Here is a 13,495-nt window from a genome sequence, read left to right on the forward strand (position 1 = left end):
ACTCGCGTTACTCACTCGCAGAGTATTCGATGTCTTACTCTGGTCTGGAACGCAGCCTGATGTTGAGCAGTATCGATGGGGCAGAGAGGATCTTGCGACGCGATGTTCCTCCCGCAAACCATACGAACGTGTATAGGTAATTCTTTTAACACGCTAACTACTTCCATATGATTAATACCGAGCAACCGATATCCGTTCACCTTGGGGAAAAACAAAAGAAAATTTTTAATAAGTAAACCTTCTAAAAAAGTTAACCCCTCCGGCACAACAGGCATGTAGTCTATAAATCCTCTTGCTGGGGATTATTTTGAATATTTAATAGAGTCAGTATCAGTTAACATATTGTTTCAAAGTGATTCAATTTATGTAAATAGAGATCTCTATGTAGAGTTGCTCTGCTGGCTACTCCAGACTGGAATGAATATTAATGTATATTTAGCCGTCAGCGGAGTAAGCTGTTGTCAAACTTTAAGTTAGCATCAAAGTGCCGGAGGCGTTAATTTCGATGGTAACCACGTTTAAGTGGAGACAAGATTCTTCAACTTGACAAACAAGATGGTACCTCTAGCAATTCGTCCCCTGAACGCAGCGTTCCATTCTGTCCTACAGGTCCCTCCGGAAGTATCGATCGTATGTAATGATGAGGTCTCACTTCCTGGCCGTTCTCCACGTCCACCGTCCCTTCCAAACTGATCCCAAGACCGCTACCCTCTGCGAACTTCTTCAGCTGTGCCACCTGCTCAAAGACAAAGGAAACGCCCTTTATCTCTGTACTCAAATGCAAATAATAATTGTTAATTAACCCTCTGCAGTTTAGCATAACGTCATTGAATAAAGTTGACAAATAGAATCCTACAAGTATTGTCACGTAGAACTCCTACTTTTACTAGTCAGACAATAGAGTTTGTCAACATGACGTGAATAAGGATTTTAACAGATAGTATAGCTAGACCATAGAGAGTTATTTACAAAACATTGTATAAATGACAAAATTATAAATTTTTGTTACGTACCACAATTTCCGTGTCTGGACCAACGATCTTCTGCCACTTGGACTTGATCGCGGCCCGAATTTGTGGCGTCAGCTCGCTGGATGGATCGCTCAATAGAGCCTCGACGTTAGCTGCATCATCCAGTTCTTCGGAGGCCCTTTCACGTTCACCTTCTTGAAGGACAGCGCTGTCTACGGTTGTGTGTGACTCGCCTTCCGGTTCTATCTCGGTAGTAGTTTCTCCATCCTGTAACAGAGCAGTAGACCATATAATAATGGACGCGAATTGAGTTAATCAGGGTACAGGGATCACTATCCTGACCTATTAAGCTATTTCTCTAATTATCATAATATGCAGACGATACGAAGAATAATGGAACAGCAGAATATGATATTTAGGAAGCTCAGCTTGACGAACAAATCTCAGTACTTAATTATTTTACATACTGTAGACTCTTCCATTAAATCAGATTTATTATTGGAGACTATATTATGTTACCAACTTAACTTCTTCCGTGGACTATTACTTCCTACCTCGTTAATTTATTCTTTTAACAAAGTCGGATGACGTATACTCTCGAAGTTTAATATTGAAAAATGGAGGCTGTCTACGGTTCGAATAAACGAGGGAAACTCACAGCACTAATGGGAAAGCTTGGTAGACTTGTTATCGATGGCGAGCTGGGCTGAGGTAGTCTCAGTTCGCTGGCCGCAATTGCCTGTTGAAGCTGCTCGTACTTTGGTCCACGTAAATATCTCTCCAGGCATAAAACTACCGTTTGCCCGGTGCGCCTTAAAACTTCGACAGCCTCGTGATTCGAGTAACCCTGTAAAGAATGGCCGTCTACCTCCACTATTCTATCGTTGATCTGGATCTTGTTGCTCAAGTCGGCCGCGCTACCCTCGCTGATGCTTTTTACGAAAATACCCGACAACTCCTCTGCAAAAAAAAAAACACTCGAATTAGAACACGATGATAGTAATTTATAGTAACGAAAAAACATCCCACAAGTTAGGATTCATTCAAAGTTTCAGCTTAGTACAAAAGCCAATGGAAAGTTCCAGTTTGAGTTAGTCTGAGCTTCGAGTTTTAGCTGACACTGATAAATGGCGCATGGATTACCCTTTTCGCAAACGTATCCAGCAATAGTGATCCCAAGGCCGTAAATGTCCTTCTTAAGCTCGACGGTGAAGCGTTCCATTTCTGGCAGTGAATTAACGTCGATGGTGTCCATGGTGAGAACAGGCAGCTCAGGGATCTGCACTGGGACCGCCGGTATCACTGGGATCGCTCCAATTGGCATTGGATTGCGTACTACGTCCATGATGAGACCAGGTCTCGCCTACGAACCGAGAACGTCTTCGACAAACAGTTTCATCAACAAGTTACGATAAAATTATTGTAACATCGAGTGGAGAATGGCAAAAATGGTCCAACAGAAACTTTGTGCTTCCAAGCCTTTATTGTCTTTATAGATTAATTTAGTTAATTCCCGTTATATGTATGACTGTTAAATTGTAGTTTAATAAATTTTGTATGTATATTAATTTAATAAATTCTTGTTATGTGTACGATTATTAAATGGTAATTTAATGCATTCGTCCTATATATTAATTCAATAAATTCGTTTTATATGTCTACTTAGGAAGTTCTTACTACGTATTAATTTATTAAATTCATTCTACATTTAAGCTCAGAAAATTCTCGTTATACATTAATTACATAAATCCTTTTACATCTGACTTTAAAAAACCTCCTTCGTATGTAAACCAACTAAACTCTACCTGCATGTTAATTTAATGAATTAAATTCCCACATTTGCAGGGTCCAAACGTGACTCTAAATCAAACTAGAAAACATGAAAATAATTATGAAAATAACGAGGAACACGAACAAAATAAAAATAATTATTCAAGCCTATAAAACTGCCAATACTTGACTCGTTTCCACGAGTTCGATTTTATTCGCCAGATTTGGATATAAAACCTTTCTATCCCTGAACCTGGTCGACAGTAAATATTCGCTTCGGCGCCCACAGACGTTAAAATGTTTGAGAAACTCACATGCATCTCGACGTCGGATTCCTGCGAGTACATGTAGCCGTTGTCGTATGCCGTATCGCTCTGCACGTGACGTATGTTATACGTCTCCGGCACGCTGTGCACCAGGTGGCGATCCAGCTCATCCGGGTCGCCGAGAATCTTCGTAGGTACGATAGGAGCGTGGCTACCGAGTGCCTGAAACCCACCATCCATTTGGAATCCGTATCTGATTTTTTACTTTCGTCATGCACGAATTCTTCGTCCGTGAACATCGCCAATAATTATCGGATTCTAGGACAAGCTAGCTAGACAGTGTTGTATATCGTGACTCCAATGCCAACGGCGATACGAAAGTTTCATAATGGACCAAGTTTTTGGAAGGGTAGATGAACATAATGGAGAAATAGGGGCGGAATGGTTTCTTTAACCGGGAGAATCCTTGAAAATACAAAGGGGAGGGTTCTACTGTTGGGGGTACATGACTCAGAAACACTGAGCTTTTGAAATTGTATCTCTAGGCCCCTAGTTTGTCCTTCGAGGTGACTGTGACTCTTAGTTTACTCCTTTTCATAATCATCTCAAGGAGAAATTTAACGTTGTCAATAATTTATACTTACAGTCATGGACGTATCCAAATGAAAGGTGTGGTAACTTTCTGAATTCAACTTTTTTCATAGGAGAGGGAGGTTTATGGACGGAAAGGAGAGAAGCAATAAAACACAATAACAAAAGGAAGAATACCATTTATTTAAGAAACTTTTATTTATTATTTCTTCCGTTTTATTTTTAATGTTGTCTACCTCGAAAGATGAGGGGATTACCACCCTTGCACCTACCTGGCTAATGCTTCCAATCACAGGAAGTGACTGAGTGTCTCTTCCCCTTCAAAGGGATAGGAATGTTCACGAAATAATTCACGAATTTTGAGTTTTCCGCTAAACTAGAATTATTTTTCACGTGGTGAACCTATAAGACTTTTATTTTTGATTTATCGAGTGCTGGGGAATGAAACGCTAGCACTGGTAATTGTTGGCCGAGGAATATATGCATGATTAAAAGACAATATTTTGACTTCCTTTTTTGATCAATCTTGAAAAATGCTTATGAATTCGCCAGATACATGGCCCGTAGGGCGATCAATTATAACGTATTTACTGTACAAACAGACCTTACCCGATAATTTAATGACATCACTCTGGTTCAATTTAATTAAGTGGAAACTCGATTAACCGATTCCATTAGCACTTCGGAAGGCAAGAAGCCGAGCAAATAATAATCAAAGAAGGGGGACAAGTGTGGCGATCCCTTTTGTCCATAATAATATTTAATCGTGAGTTCTCGTATAAATTCTACAGGGCGGTAAGAGGGGGGGGCAAACTTTTATTAATCGATTCCATTAAAACTTGGATGGAGAACAAAGCAAATGATGATAGGGCGGAAAAACTGAATATTGCGTTTGAGGTACCGTTTTCAAATTTAAACGTCTAATATTCATAGAGCAACGTTGAATATGCATGAAGTAAAATTGAATACGAATAAAGTAATACCGAATAATAGCAATGAATGGAGTTTTTAGTGGACAGAATAAATCTACATTGATAAAGGACAAGTTTGATAGGTTATTAACAAGGGTTGCCCTTTTGAAATAGCAGAAAGAAATCACTGGTTCTTATTACTCTGCACTTTCTTGTTATATCTTTCATACTTTTAAAAGATTCATTTACATTTTTAAAACAATCATCTTTAAAATTAAACAATACCAGAAGAATTCTTTCATTGATCAAACCTATCAAAGCCAAACAACATTACCAACCTCATGACTATTATTACTCCCAAGAAGTGAGGATAGCCGCGCGACACTTATCAAACAAACGATTTTCAGGGCACTTAACAACCCTTCACTGTTCTATCACGCAATACAATAAATTCTCTTTCTAATAAAATAGCGCAATTTTTGTCATGTGTAGAAAAGTGATGAATGGTACATACCTGGTAGTCAGGTGAAGTTGGTTCCACAGGCCGCGCGACAACGAGGCGCACGTGTGTGCCGGATTGTCGCAGAACCGCGGCAACCTGTTCACTTCCCATTCCCCGCAAATTGACATCGCCGATTTGCAATATATGGTCCCCGCTCTGCAGCCGATTATCCTGCAATTCGCAGTGCAAACGAACGATGTTTAATTAGCAAATTGAACGACCAGCCAGCGAATGTGCGCGCCTCGGTTATTTCTCGCCCGTATTTTATTGTTCCCGGGCGCGTGCGAATGTGTGTATTCTTTTTCCCCTCAACGTTTTTTCATATCGAAATCGTGATTTCCGGCTGCCCATGCACGAATTCCCACGCGTTCGTTCGGTTCCCTTTGCATGAATTTTCAGCGAACGTAACAAATAAACGCGATTCGGCGAGCACGAGTTTGCTGAGTAATCGAGTTCAGTTCGTCGAATACGAGTCGAGGATAGGTCATCGTTAGTTTGGGAATTTGAATTTCTGGTAATTAGCAATTTTACATGAGAGGATGTAAAAAATGACAGAATTAAATGTGAAGTTGTTTGTTTTATGTAGTGAATTAGGTCTCAAAAAGGATCGATGTGTGATAAATGCGGATTTTATGCATTAATTATATAAACACATTCTAAACATACCCAAAGAGTATATTCATATAAATATATGCAAAATGAACTAACAATACCATTACAATAATTGTATAATAATCCAACGTACATTATGCATATTTCACGTGTGTTTCCTATATCAATATGCTTGATAAATGGATAAAATCCGCAGTCAAGCGGCGAGAGACTTATTTTTCATGAAAAAAAAAAAACAAGAAAAAACCATGCAACCACTTTTTTTATACGAGGTTCCGTTCTTCAAATATTCGAATGTAAACGCAAACGGGGCAAATGTGCCCCATCACGCTCCTCGCGTGTTTTTAAATTCAAATACCTCCGAATCAAAGCCTCCCAGAAAAAAACTAGCCTCTACGTTTTTTACTCGGTTTTTCGCGTAAAGTCGTGTATCAGAGGTCGCCCTGTAGAATAGCGCAAAAATTGCTGAGAAAACTTACTCGATCTGCGACGCCTCCGGGGAGGATTGTCTTGACGACAACGCCGGTGCTGCGCCCACCGACAATTCCGAATCCAAGACCGCTGCCATCGTTGATTAGATTTATAACTTCAACTTGTGCCCATTCCGTGTTCAGCTGGAACAAATACAAAAGGAAACTGATGTAGATCTCTGTGGAATGAGTTTAAAAAAATATCGAAGGTGGTTTCTTTCTATGGTTTTTGTAGTATTACGTTATTTTACATGTATTAATTTTAAAACACACTTTGTGTCATGTATGTACATAAGGATAGTTTACATGACCATAGTCTGTGGAATATAAACATCGTGACAGTTGATTCAAATCAATTCAAAACGTTTATTTGAAAAAGATAAAGCTTGTTCAGATTATATATCCATTGTAATACTTGTTTTGAATACATGTTGCTTCATCGAGAGTCTTGATTCGAATAAATTCAAGACGTTTACATGAAACAAACAATACCTGTTCGGATTATATTCATTCCCATAATTGTTTTGAATACAACAACCTGTACAATTATAGTTCGAAAAATATTGAACAACACTTCAAACCAGCCTGGAAACATCAAAGGCATCTGTCTCAGCAATCCGATAATTACACCTCCAAGTTCCCTGAAAAGTACAACGCGAAAGTTCCGATAGATTGCTTCCCTTTCGAAAGTAAAGTTCTCTTTCCTTTTTATGGACAATTCCGTCGGCGATCGACTTTATCGAGGCACGTTAAGCGCCGAGAAATATAGCTCAGGGATGAGTACGAAATTGCGCAGATAATAAAATTTTCTGTTCTCTTTATCGCGGAGTTTCCCAGGAAAAAATCGATGAGGGGGGAACACGCTAGACGAGATCAGTAAAATCGACGCCAACCTTATCTCGAGTCACGATAAACCCGAGGGTGTCAAACATCGTAGAGGACATCGCAAACTGCCTTTCCCTCGACGATTAACCCTTAGAGTACCAAATTAGTGCCTTTTCGAAAATAATAGGGTTGCATACAGAAATACTTTGTTGAACAGAAAGAATATATAAAGAGGTAACCATGTAACATGAAGGTGGGGTGTTTTTATTTTAATTCTGGGCCATCGATGTTTATTAAATATTAATTAGAGGGACGCACACTAAAAGCATAAATATATACAAATTCCTTTTTATAAACAATTTTTTTTTATTCAAATGTATGTGCATATATAATTATTCTTAAAGTAGATGACCAAGCTTTAGGAAATATTCTCAACATTGCCAATAATTTATGAAAGAAAACCCTATCAATATTGGCAGAAAAAATATTTCCTAAAGTTTCACCGCTCGCTTCAACTCTTTATATACACCTATGAAATAAATTCTGTCGATTTCTGTTATCTATGTTTGTTATTTTATTGGTAAACCTAAAAGCGTGTACAGAAGGAAAAATAAAATGCAATGGAACTAGTTGTACGTCTCCAAGACATGAGATAAATTCTTTCTGTCTCCCCAGCGAGGAAAAGTGGTACACAAGGACTTGGTTGGAATTACAGAAAACCAATATCGAGCGATTAGTGCCGAATTGAGGTGTTGATTGCTCCTGACGTCGATAACGAAGTTGCTCGAAGAAACCAATAACTTCTGCTGACCCGAAGTGCGGCCACTTTTCAGTCTATAATTGAATGAATTTCGTAACGCCATTAGTGGACCAGACACTTGAAATCTCTGGAAACTTTCGAACGAAAATTGCGAAGGCACTCGATGATGCTCATTCAGTTATGCTGATATCCTGCCAGTTATTGAGTTGAACTTGTCCAGGACAATATTAGATAATCTTTTGTTACAGTAAAATGATATATTCTTCTATTCAACATGTCTAGAAATCGATTACACTTAAAATAATAAAAATATTGCTTCAAATTGAAAACAAATAATTCAACGAAATCTCTTTCCTTCGTAGTCTTCCATTATTTCCAATCTAAACAAAAATGTTTTCCTCTTCGAATGATCATGTAGCCTCAAAGGATGACTTTGCCCAATTACGACTCGCCAATCAGTCGGCTCACGTTCACTCAAACCGCCCAATTTGTTAACAAGCTAAAATAGCGTGATATACCGAAACGAAATGACACGTCGCGATTATCGTTCCGCTCCCATAATAAGACAACGTGATTTGCGGGGAGGAGGAGGGTGAAACATGTGGAAGGGAAACAGATGTCATTCGATCGATGCGAATGTACAATTTGGCGTGCACGCGGGCGTCGTTAAAATCGACAATGACCCGGCGTCACGACGCTCTCGTTAATATTCGAATGTCACTCGAATCGTTAACGAGATCACAATAGCTGCTGCATTTCCACCGATCGAATAATCGCTCCTGGCAAACACGAACTACCCTCGGCCCCCTCCCGGGGAAACGGTGGTCCTCTTTAACGGCGATTCCGTTTCTTATGCAACTGCCAGAACCATTCGAGTTCTCATTACAGACGGGAGAGGAAAAAAAATTAACGATCCATTGGCTTATTACTTTTCCTTATTCCTATTACAAGACCAACGGGGACGAATTCCTTCCAGCAGCGGATCGATTGTCGTGGCCGCGGGAATCAAGTTTTCCAGCAGTGGTTCTTCAACCTTTTCTAAATCGTGGCATACTTTCAGGGGTCAAATACAATTTTTAAATATTTTTTTTCGGAGGTTCATACAAGTAGAATGCAGCACAAGTGAATGGAACTTTGTGAATTTTTTCAGATGGGATGAAGGAGGTTAAGCAGGGGTTCTTCGACCTTCCTTAATTCGTAGTTTGAAGGATGAAATACAAGTAGGACACAGCACAAGTGTATTGAACTTTGTGAATTTTTTAGAGGTTGAAGAGGTTGACAATTTTCTTTTAATAAATTAATTTTTGCCTACTAACTCTGTAAACTCTATTTGAAAATTGATAAAATTAGAGATATTGAATTAAAACTTGAGTGAGGTTTAGAGACTGCAACGGAGAATGTAACATTGATAAAGAGTAAACATGACTGGATGTATTATTGATACAGAGCCAAGATGGTTCTATATTTTTATAGTTGACATGAAATTAAAATGGTTATACAGTTGTTTAGAAGCTAAATATTGAATAGAATGCCTACATAATGCATGCATTGCTGATCCAATAATGTATACAGATTTAGAGATCGAATGTTTAGAACAATATTAGCACAAATCCTACCAAATCAAAGTGTACACAATGAATGTTTAACACACTCCGGGGCCAAAACAAACATGGCTACCCGTTCAGATACCAAATACACTGCGTTCAATACATCATTAACAGATAAAGCAACAGTCGTATACTCTCTCTGCTCCTATATATATATAGGAGCTCCTATATATATAGGAGCAGAGATATATATATTTTATATATATAAAAACTAAAAGAGTTTCATATCAAGAATCACCGTCTGGGTCATTGGCTGCATCCGAACGCCGCTTTCAATAATTAGGGGTTGACTTAGGAGTAGTAAAACAACCAAGGTGGAATTTGATTCGATTAACCTCGCTCCTGCAGGTAATTTAATCGTAACTTATGCAGCCGACAAGCGACTCCTAACGAAATTTATCTGGGCTTTGTTTTGACCCAAGAAAACGCTGCTGAGCCGAAATCCATCGTTTACGCCGAGCACGCGAATTCGTCGAGCAAACGAACGCGAATATTCACGCTCGAGGAACTCGTATTTTGATTCAGGAGGTCTCGATTGCGTCAGCAGCTCGTTAGACGCGGCTGGGTTGCACGTGGTTTAAACGTAAGCTACATGTGTTTCGGATTCGATCACCTTCCGCAAGCTGACGACTCGTGACATCGTTTGTATGGAAGTCCGGGCAACTTCTATGCGCGTCGCTCGGAGGGATCATCCTCCTGTCCCTGAAGGATCAATCCTGTCGCACGGTGGATGGAGCCTGTCAGCTTTGTAATGGATAGGCAGTCCATGAACGTTCGCGTCGAACCGACTTTTACTCCGCCATGTGAAAGGGACGGGGTTCGTGTCGAAGTGGACTAAGAGATTAGAGATTGAATGCTCGATACAACGTTCGTGGTGAAAATAAACTGGGTGAGGTTTAGGGATTAGCTACTCTTTTTTTCGGGGGCAGATTCGTGACAAGTTTTGGGGTTTTTATTTTGCATTCAGCAGACTTGACATAAACTTTTGATATTTGCGAAGCACATATAGTTAACAACGCAAATTTTAATTTGTATATTCCAAATGTGCTCTACTTTTTCTGTGTCGAAACATGGACTTTTGGGGCATGTATGATTAACAAGTCAACCTTTAATTTGTCATACTGTGAATTCCAAAAATGTCCTAATTTTTCTGTGTTCAACATGGACACTTTATATCAAGTACCATACACAGTCAGTGTAATAAGTATTCGTACAGGAACCATTTCTTTTAAATGGGTTGTTGTATTAGGTGGACAGGAAAGTAATGTCGTTTCTTTTACATTAAATTCAAACGAATTTTTTATAAATTTCTATTTTTAATTATTAATTGTATAATCGATCCCGTTATCAATAGCCTTTTGCCATCTAGTGTGCAAATTGCCACTGGCAGATCGATAAAAATCAATGAGCTGATGAACGATAAACAATTATTTAAAATTTGCAAAAACGACATTATTTTCCGGTTCACCTAATATAAATACTTCTTACACTGACTGTATATAATTACTCTCTATGTTCACCGAAAAATGTCTAAATTGAACGACAGATTCCAAAATGAATGTTTCATTGCAGATGTGTATATAAGAAAATTTTAAACATGAACATAGATTTGTAAATAGAAATTTATCTGTAAAAATGAAACTTATCATTCGATCTATACCTTTAAAAGACATGGAGGGTACAATTATTTATTGAAACTATGTATCAACATAGAAGCAAACTGACAATAATACAATATAAACTCCCTGTGTATTTACAAAAATTCTTTTCTTTCAACACGGTCTAGTAATTGAAATAGGAATAACAAAATAGAGTACATATACTGGCATATTTGCTCCAACATTAGGTGTACGAGTCTCTGAGAATCGTCAAGATAATTGGACAAGTCTCCCGTGAAAAATGTCTTTGCCCAAAATAACGGAACATCTCGCCAATAATTCTATTTTCACCCGATGATTTTGTTCGCCGAGATCCGAAGTGAGAATCACGGTTAACGAAGGGGTTTCCAAATGAGGCCAATTATAATACCGATCGATCGCGATTTTATTGCAACAACGGTCGAACGAGCCCCGGCCGCAAATCTTTCGCGAATCTCGTGGAAGCACCCTCGATTTTGAAGAGGACACAAAGCAGCCAGGAAAAAGAACCGATGCCTCTTGGATGTCGAGGGGCAACCTTTCACCGACGAAACCCGAGCCAGATGGAATATTGCAAGAGTGTGTTTGCCAAACCGGCGTTCGCACAGTCGATATTATTGACGATCAGGGTATCATTACCTCGAGAAACCTTTCCGTCGAGCATCTTATATTACGACCATTTACTTTTACTTTAACCCCTGAAAGCGTGGCTAAAAGAGCACCGGAAATGCAGCTAAATGTATGTTTGTAGATTGAGGTAGATTGCCTTCATAGACAGTTAAGAACAATAGTTTTTGAGTATTTCATAGTTGACATAAATCGATACACTGAGAAATGCATTTACGAGCGACCTAGATTTATTTAAAACATTTATCTTATATTTTTCGTTATTAAAGTATCGTGAGAAAATGTTTATTCTGCTTTGGGGATGAAGCAGAAATAATTAATATCTTGTTTATTTGAATATTTTGCATCATTAAAGATTCACGTAAAATTCAGAGAAAAAATTTTCTTTGTTTTGCGAGCGAGGATTGACATCTCATTTATCGGAATATTCAGCATTGGTGGAGAATTATGAGAAATAATTTTTGTTTACTTTGCCGCTGAAGAGGAAATAATATTGTATTTAATGGGAAAATGTTTTTCGAGATAAACTCAACTTATTTAAAATTTATTCTGCACGAACAATAAAAGGTTTCGTTTATGCCCACAAATACGAATCAACAACGTTTCTCGTTAAATGGAGGCTTCTGCTAACCACGTTAATTAATTGGTAATTAATACTACCGGAATCGTTTGGCCTTATTAGGAATCCCACTGATCGATTTACGCTGAGCAAGGTGTAAATTGATTGAGCTCCTACCGCCTATATTTATAATTAAATACCTTTAATGATATTAATTGATTGAATACCAGCTTCCCACCCTAACAGGGGAAGGTCACACCGTTGTTTGTGAGATAAAAAATTCACTGACGGAGAAAGGAGAGAAAATAGAAGCGCGACAAGAAGGTTTTATGAAACTGATTCCCCTTAAAGGTTTTCTCTTTGACGGAAAAATGAGGAAAAGCTGCGAGAATATTCTCTGGAATTTATCCTTTTCTACGTGCTTCGGCACGTTACTGATCTCTTATTTCTTACATTGTATTTTTAAGCCTTGTCAGCTTACTCCAGTATTTAATTCTTCACAAAAATAATGATCCTTGTAGCAAGGACTGACTGTGAGTGTTTTTACCAGAACGTAAACAAATAAAAGAGAATTAAAGAATTCTAAATAGAAAATGATATTAGTATTAATTTTGTGTTCATTGGATGTATCTTGCCAGAATACTAATGCAAAGAATTACACTGTGAATTATTGTTAACATAAATAGGAATATGTTTGATCATCCACAGTAATGAATGACAATTGTATTCAATAGTAATGGTATTAAGCGATTATCAAGCGTTCGCCAATCCTAGTCAGAATGTCTATTTTAATCATTGGTCGAAAACAGAAACGCCTGGAACAACAAGCATAAATTAAAGAAACAAGTGCTCGTAATGATATCGAGTGACACATATTCTGTACATCATTTAAGCGTGGTTCGATGTAACAACTCCACCTACAATTTACATAAACTTATCACATCCACGTCACAACAAACGAACCTTGCAACGTGCACAGAGAAATAACGAGTCGTATTCAATTCCGACAGCGATCGAACAAAATCCATTGCTTCGACAGCGATCACAGCCATACCAGGTGGACGAGTTTGACGGTGGGTAACCCTCTGTTACGCGGACGTGCAAATTCTACGGATTTACAAACAGGAACGTCGTATTAATTATTCCAGCTATGCGACGTCCGGTGTGCCCGTTCGTAGGCGACCAACATTCAAGAGCTTTAATCATAAAGTTAATTTCCTACCGTGCCTGACGTGAAGATCTCTCACGGATACTGTCCTAAGGATTACCAGTAATAAAAATGAAAGACAGACAAATTTTGTGATACGAAGATTATAAAAACATTATGTAATGGTGGATATTATTCGTTAATATATTAACCATGGTAACTCGTTAGTCTTCGGCATAC

General features: G+C 38.4%; 1 protein-coding gene across 2 annotated transcripts in view; it reads right to left on the reverse strand.

Annotated features, from left to right (window-relative positions):
* Positions 1-13,495, reverse strand: part of LOC128886027 (inaD-like protein) — a 108,334-nt gene that overhangs the window by 50,744 nt on the left and 44,095 nt on the right. For both annotated transcript variants that reach the window (XR_008459715.1, XM_054140539.1), the window contains exons 8-15: positions 6,103-6,237; positions 5,024-5,182; positions 3,056-3,229; positions 2,115-2,334; positions 1,630-1,931; positions 1,014-1,238; positions 563-736; positions 39-200 (exon numbers count right to left, since the gene is read on the reverse strand). Coding sequence is in view for 1 of the 2 variants with exons in the window: in XM_054140539.1 (XP_053996514.1) it covers positions 39-200; positions 563-736; positions 1,014-1,238; positions 1,630-1,931; positions 2,115-2,334; positions 3,056-3,229; positions 5,024-5,182; positions 6,103-6,237 (1,551 nt within the window). In the remaining variant the exon portion in view is untranslated. The remainder of the gene's footprint in view (positions 1-38; positions 201-562; positions 737-1,013; positions 1,239-1,629; positions 1,932-2,114; positions 2,335-3,055; positions 3,230-5,023; positions 5,183-6,102; positions 6,238-13,495) is intronic.

This window comes from Hylaeus anthracinus, unplaced genomic scaffold (genome assembly GCF_026225885.1).
Source record: "Hylaeus anthracinus isolate JK02 unplaced genomic scaffold, UHH_iyHylAnth1.0_haploid 11982, whole genome shotgun sequence".
Lineage (NCBI taxonomy): Eukaryota > Metazoa > Arthropoda > Insecta > Hymenoptera > Colletidae > Hylaeus > Hylaeus anthracinus.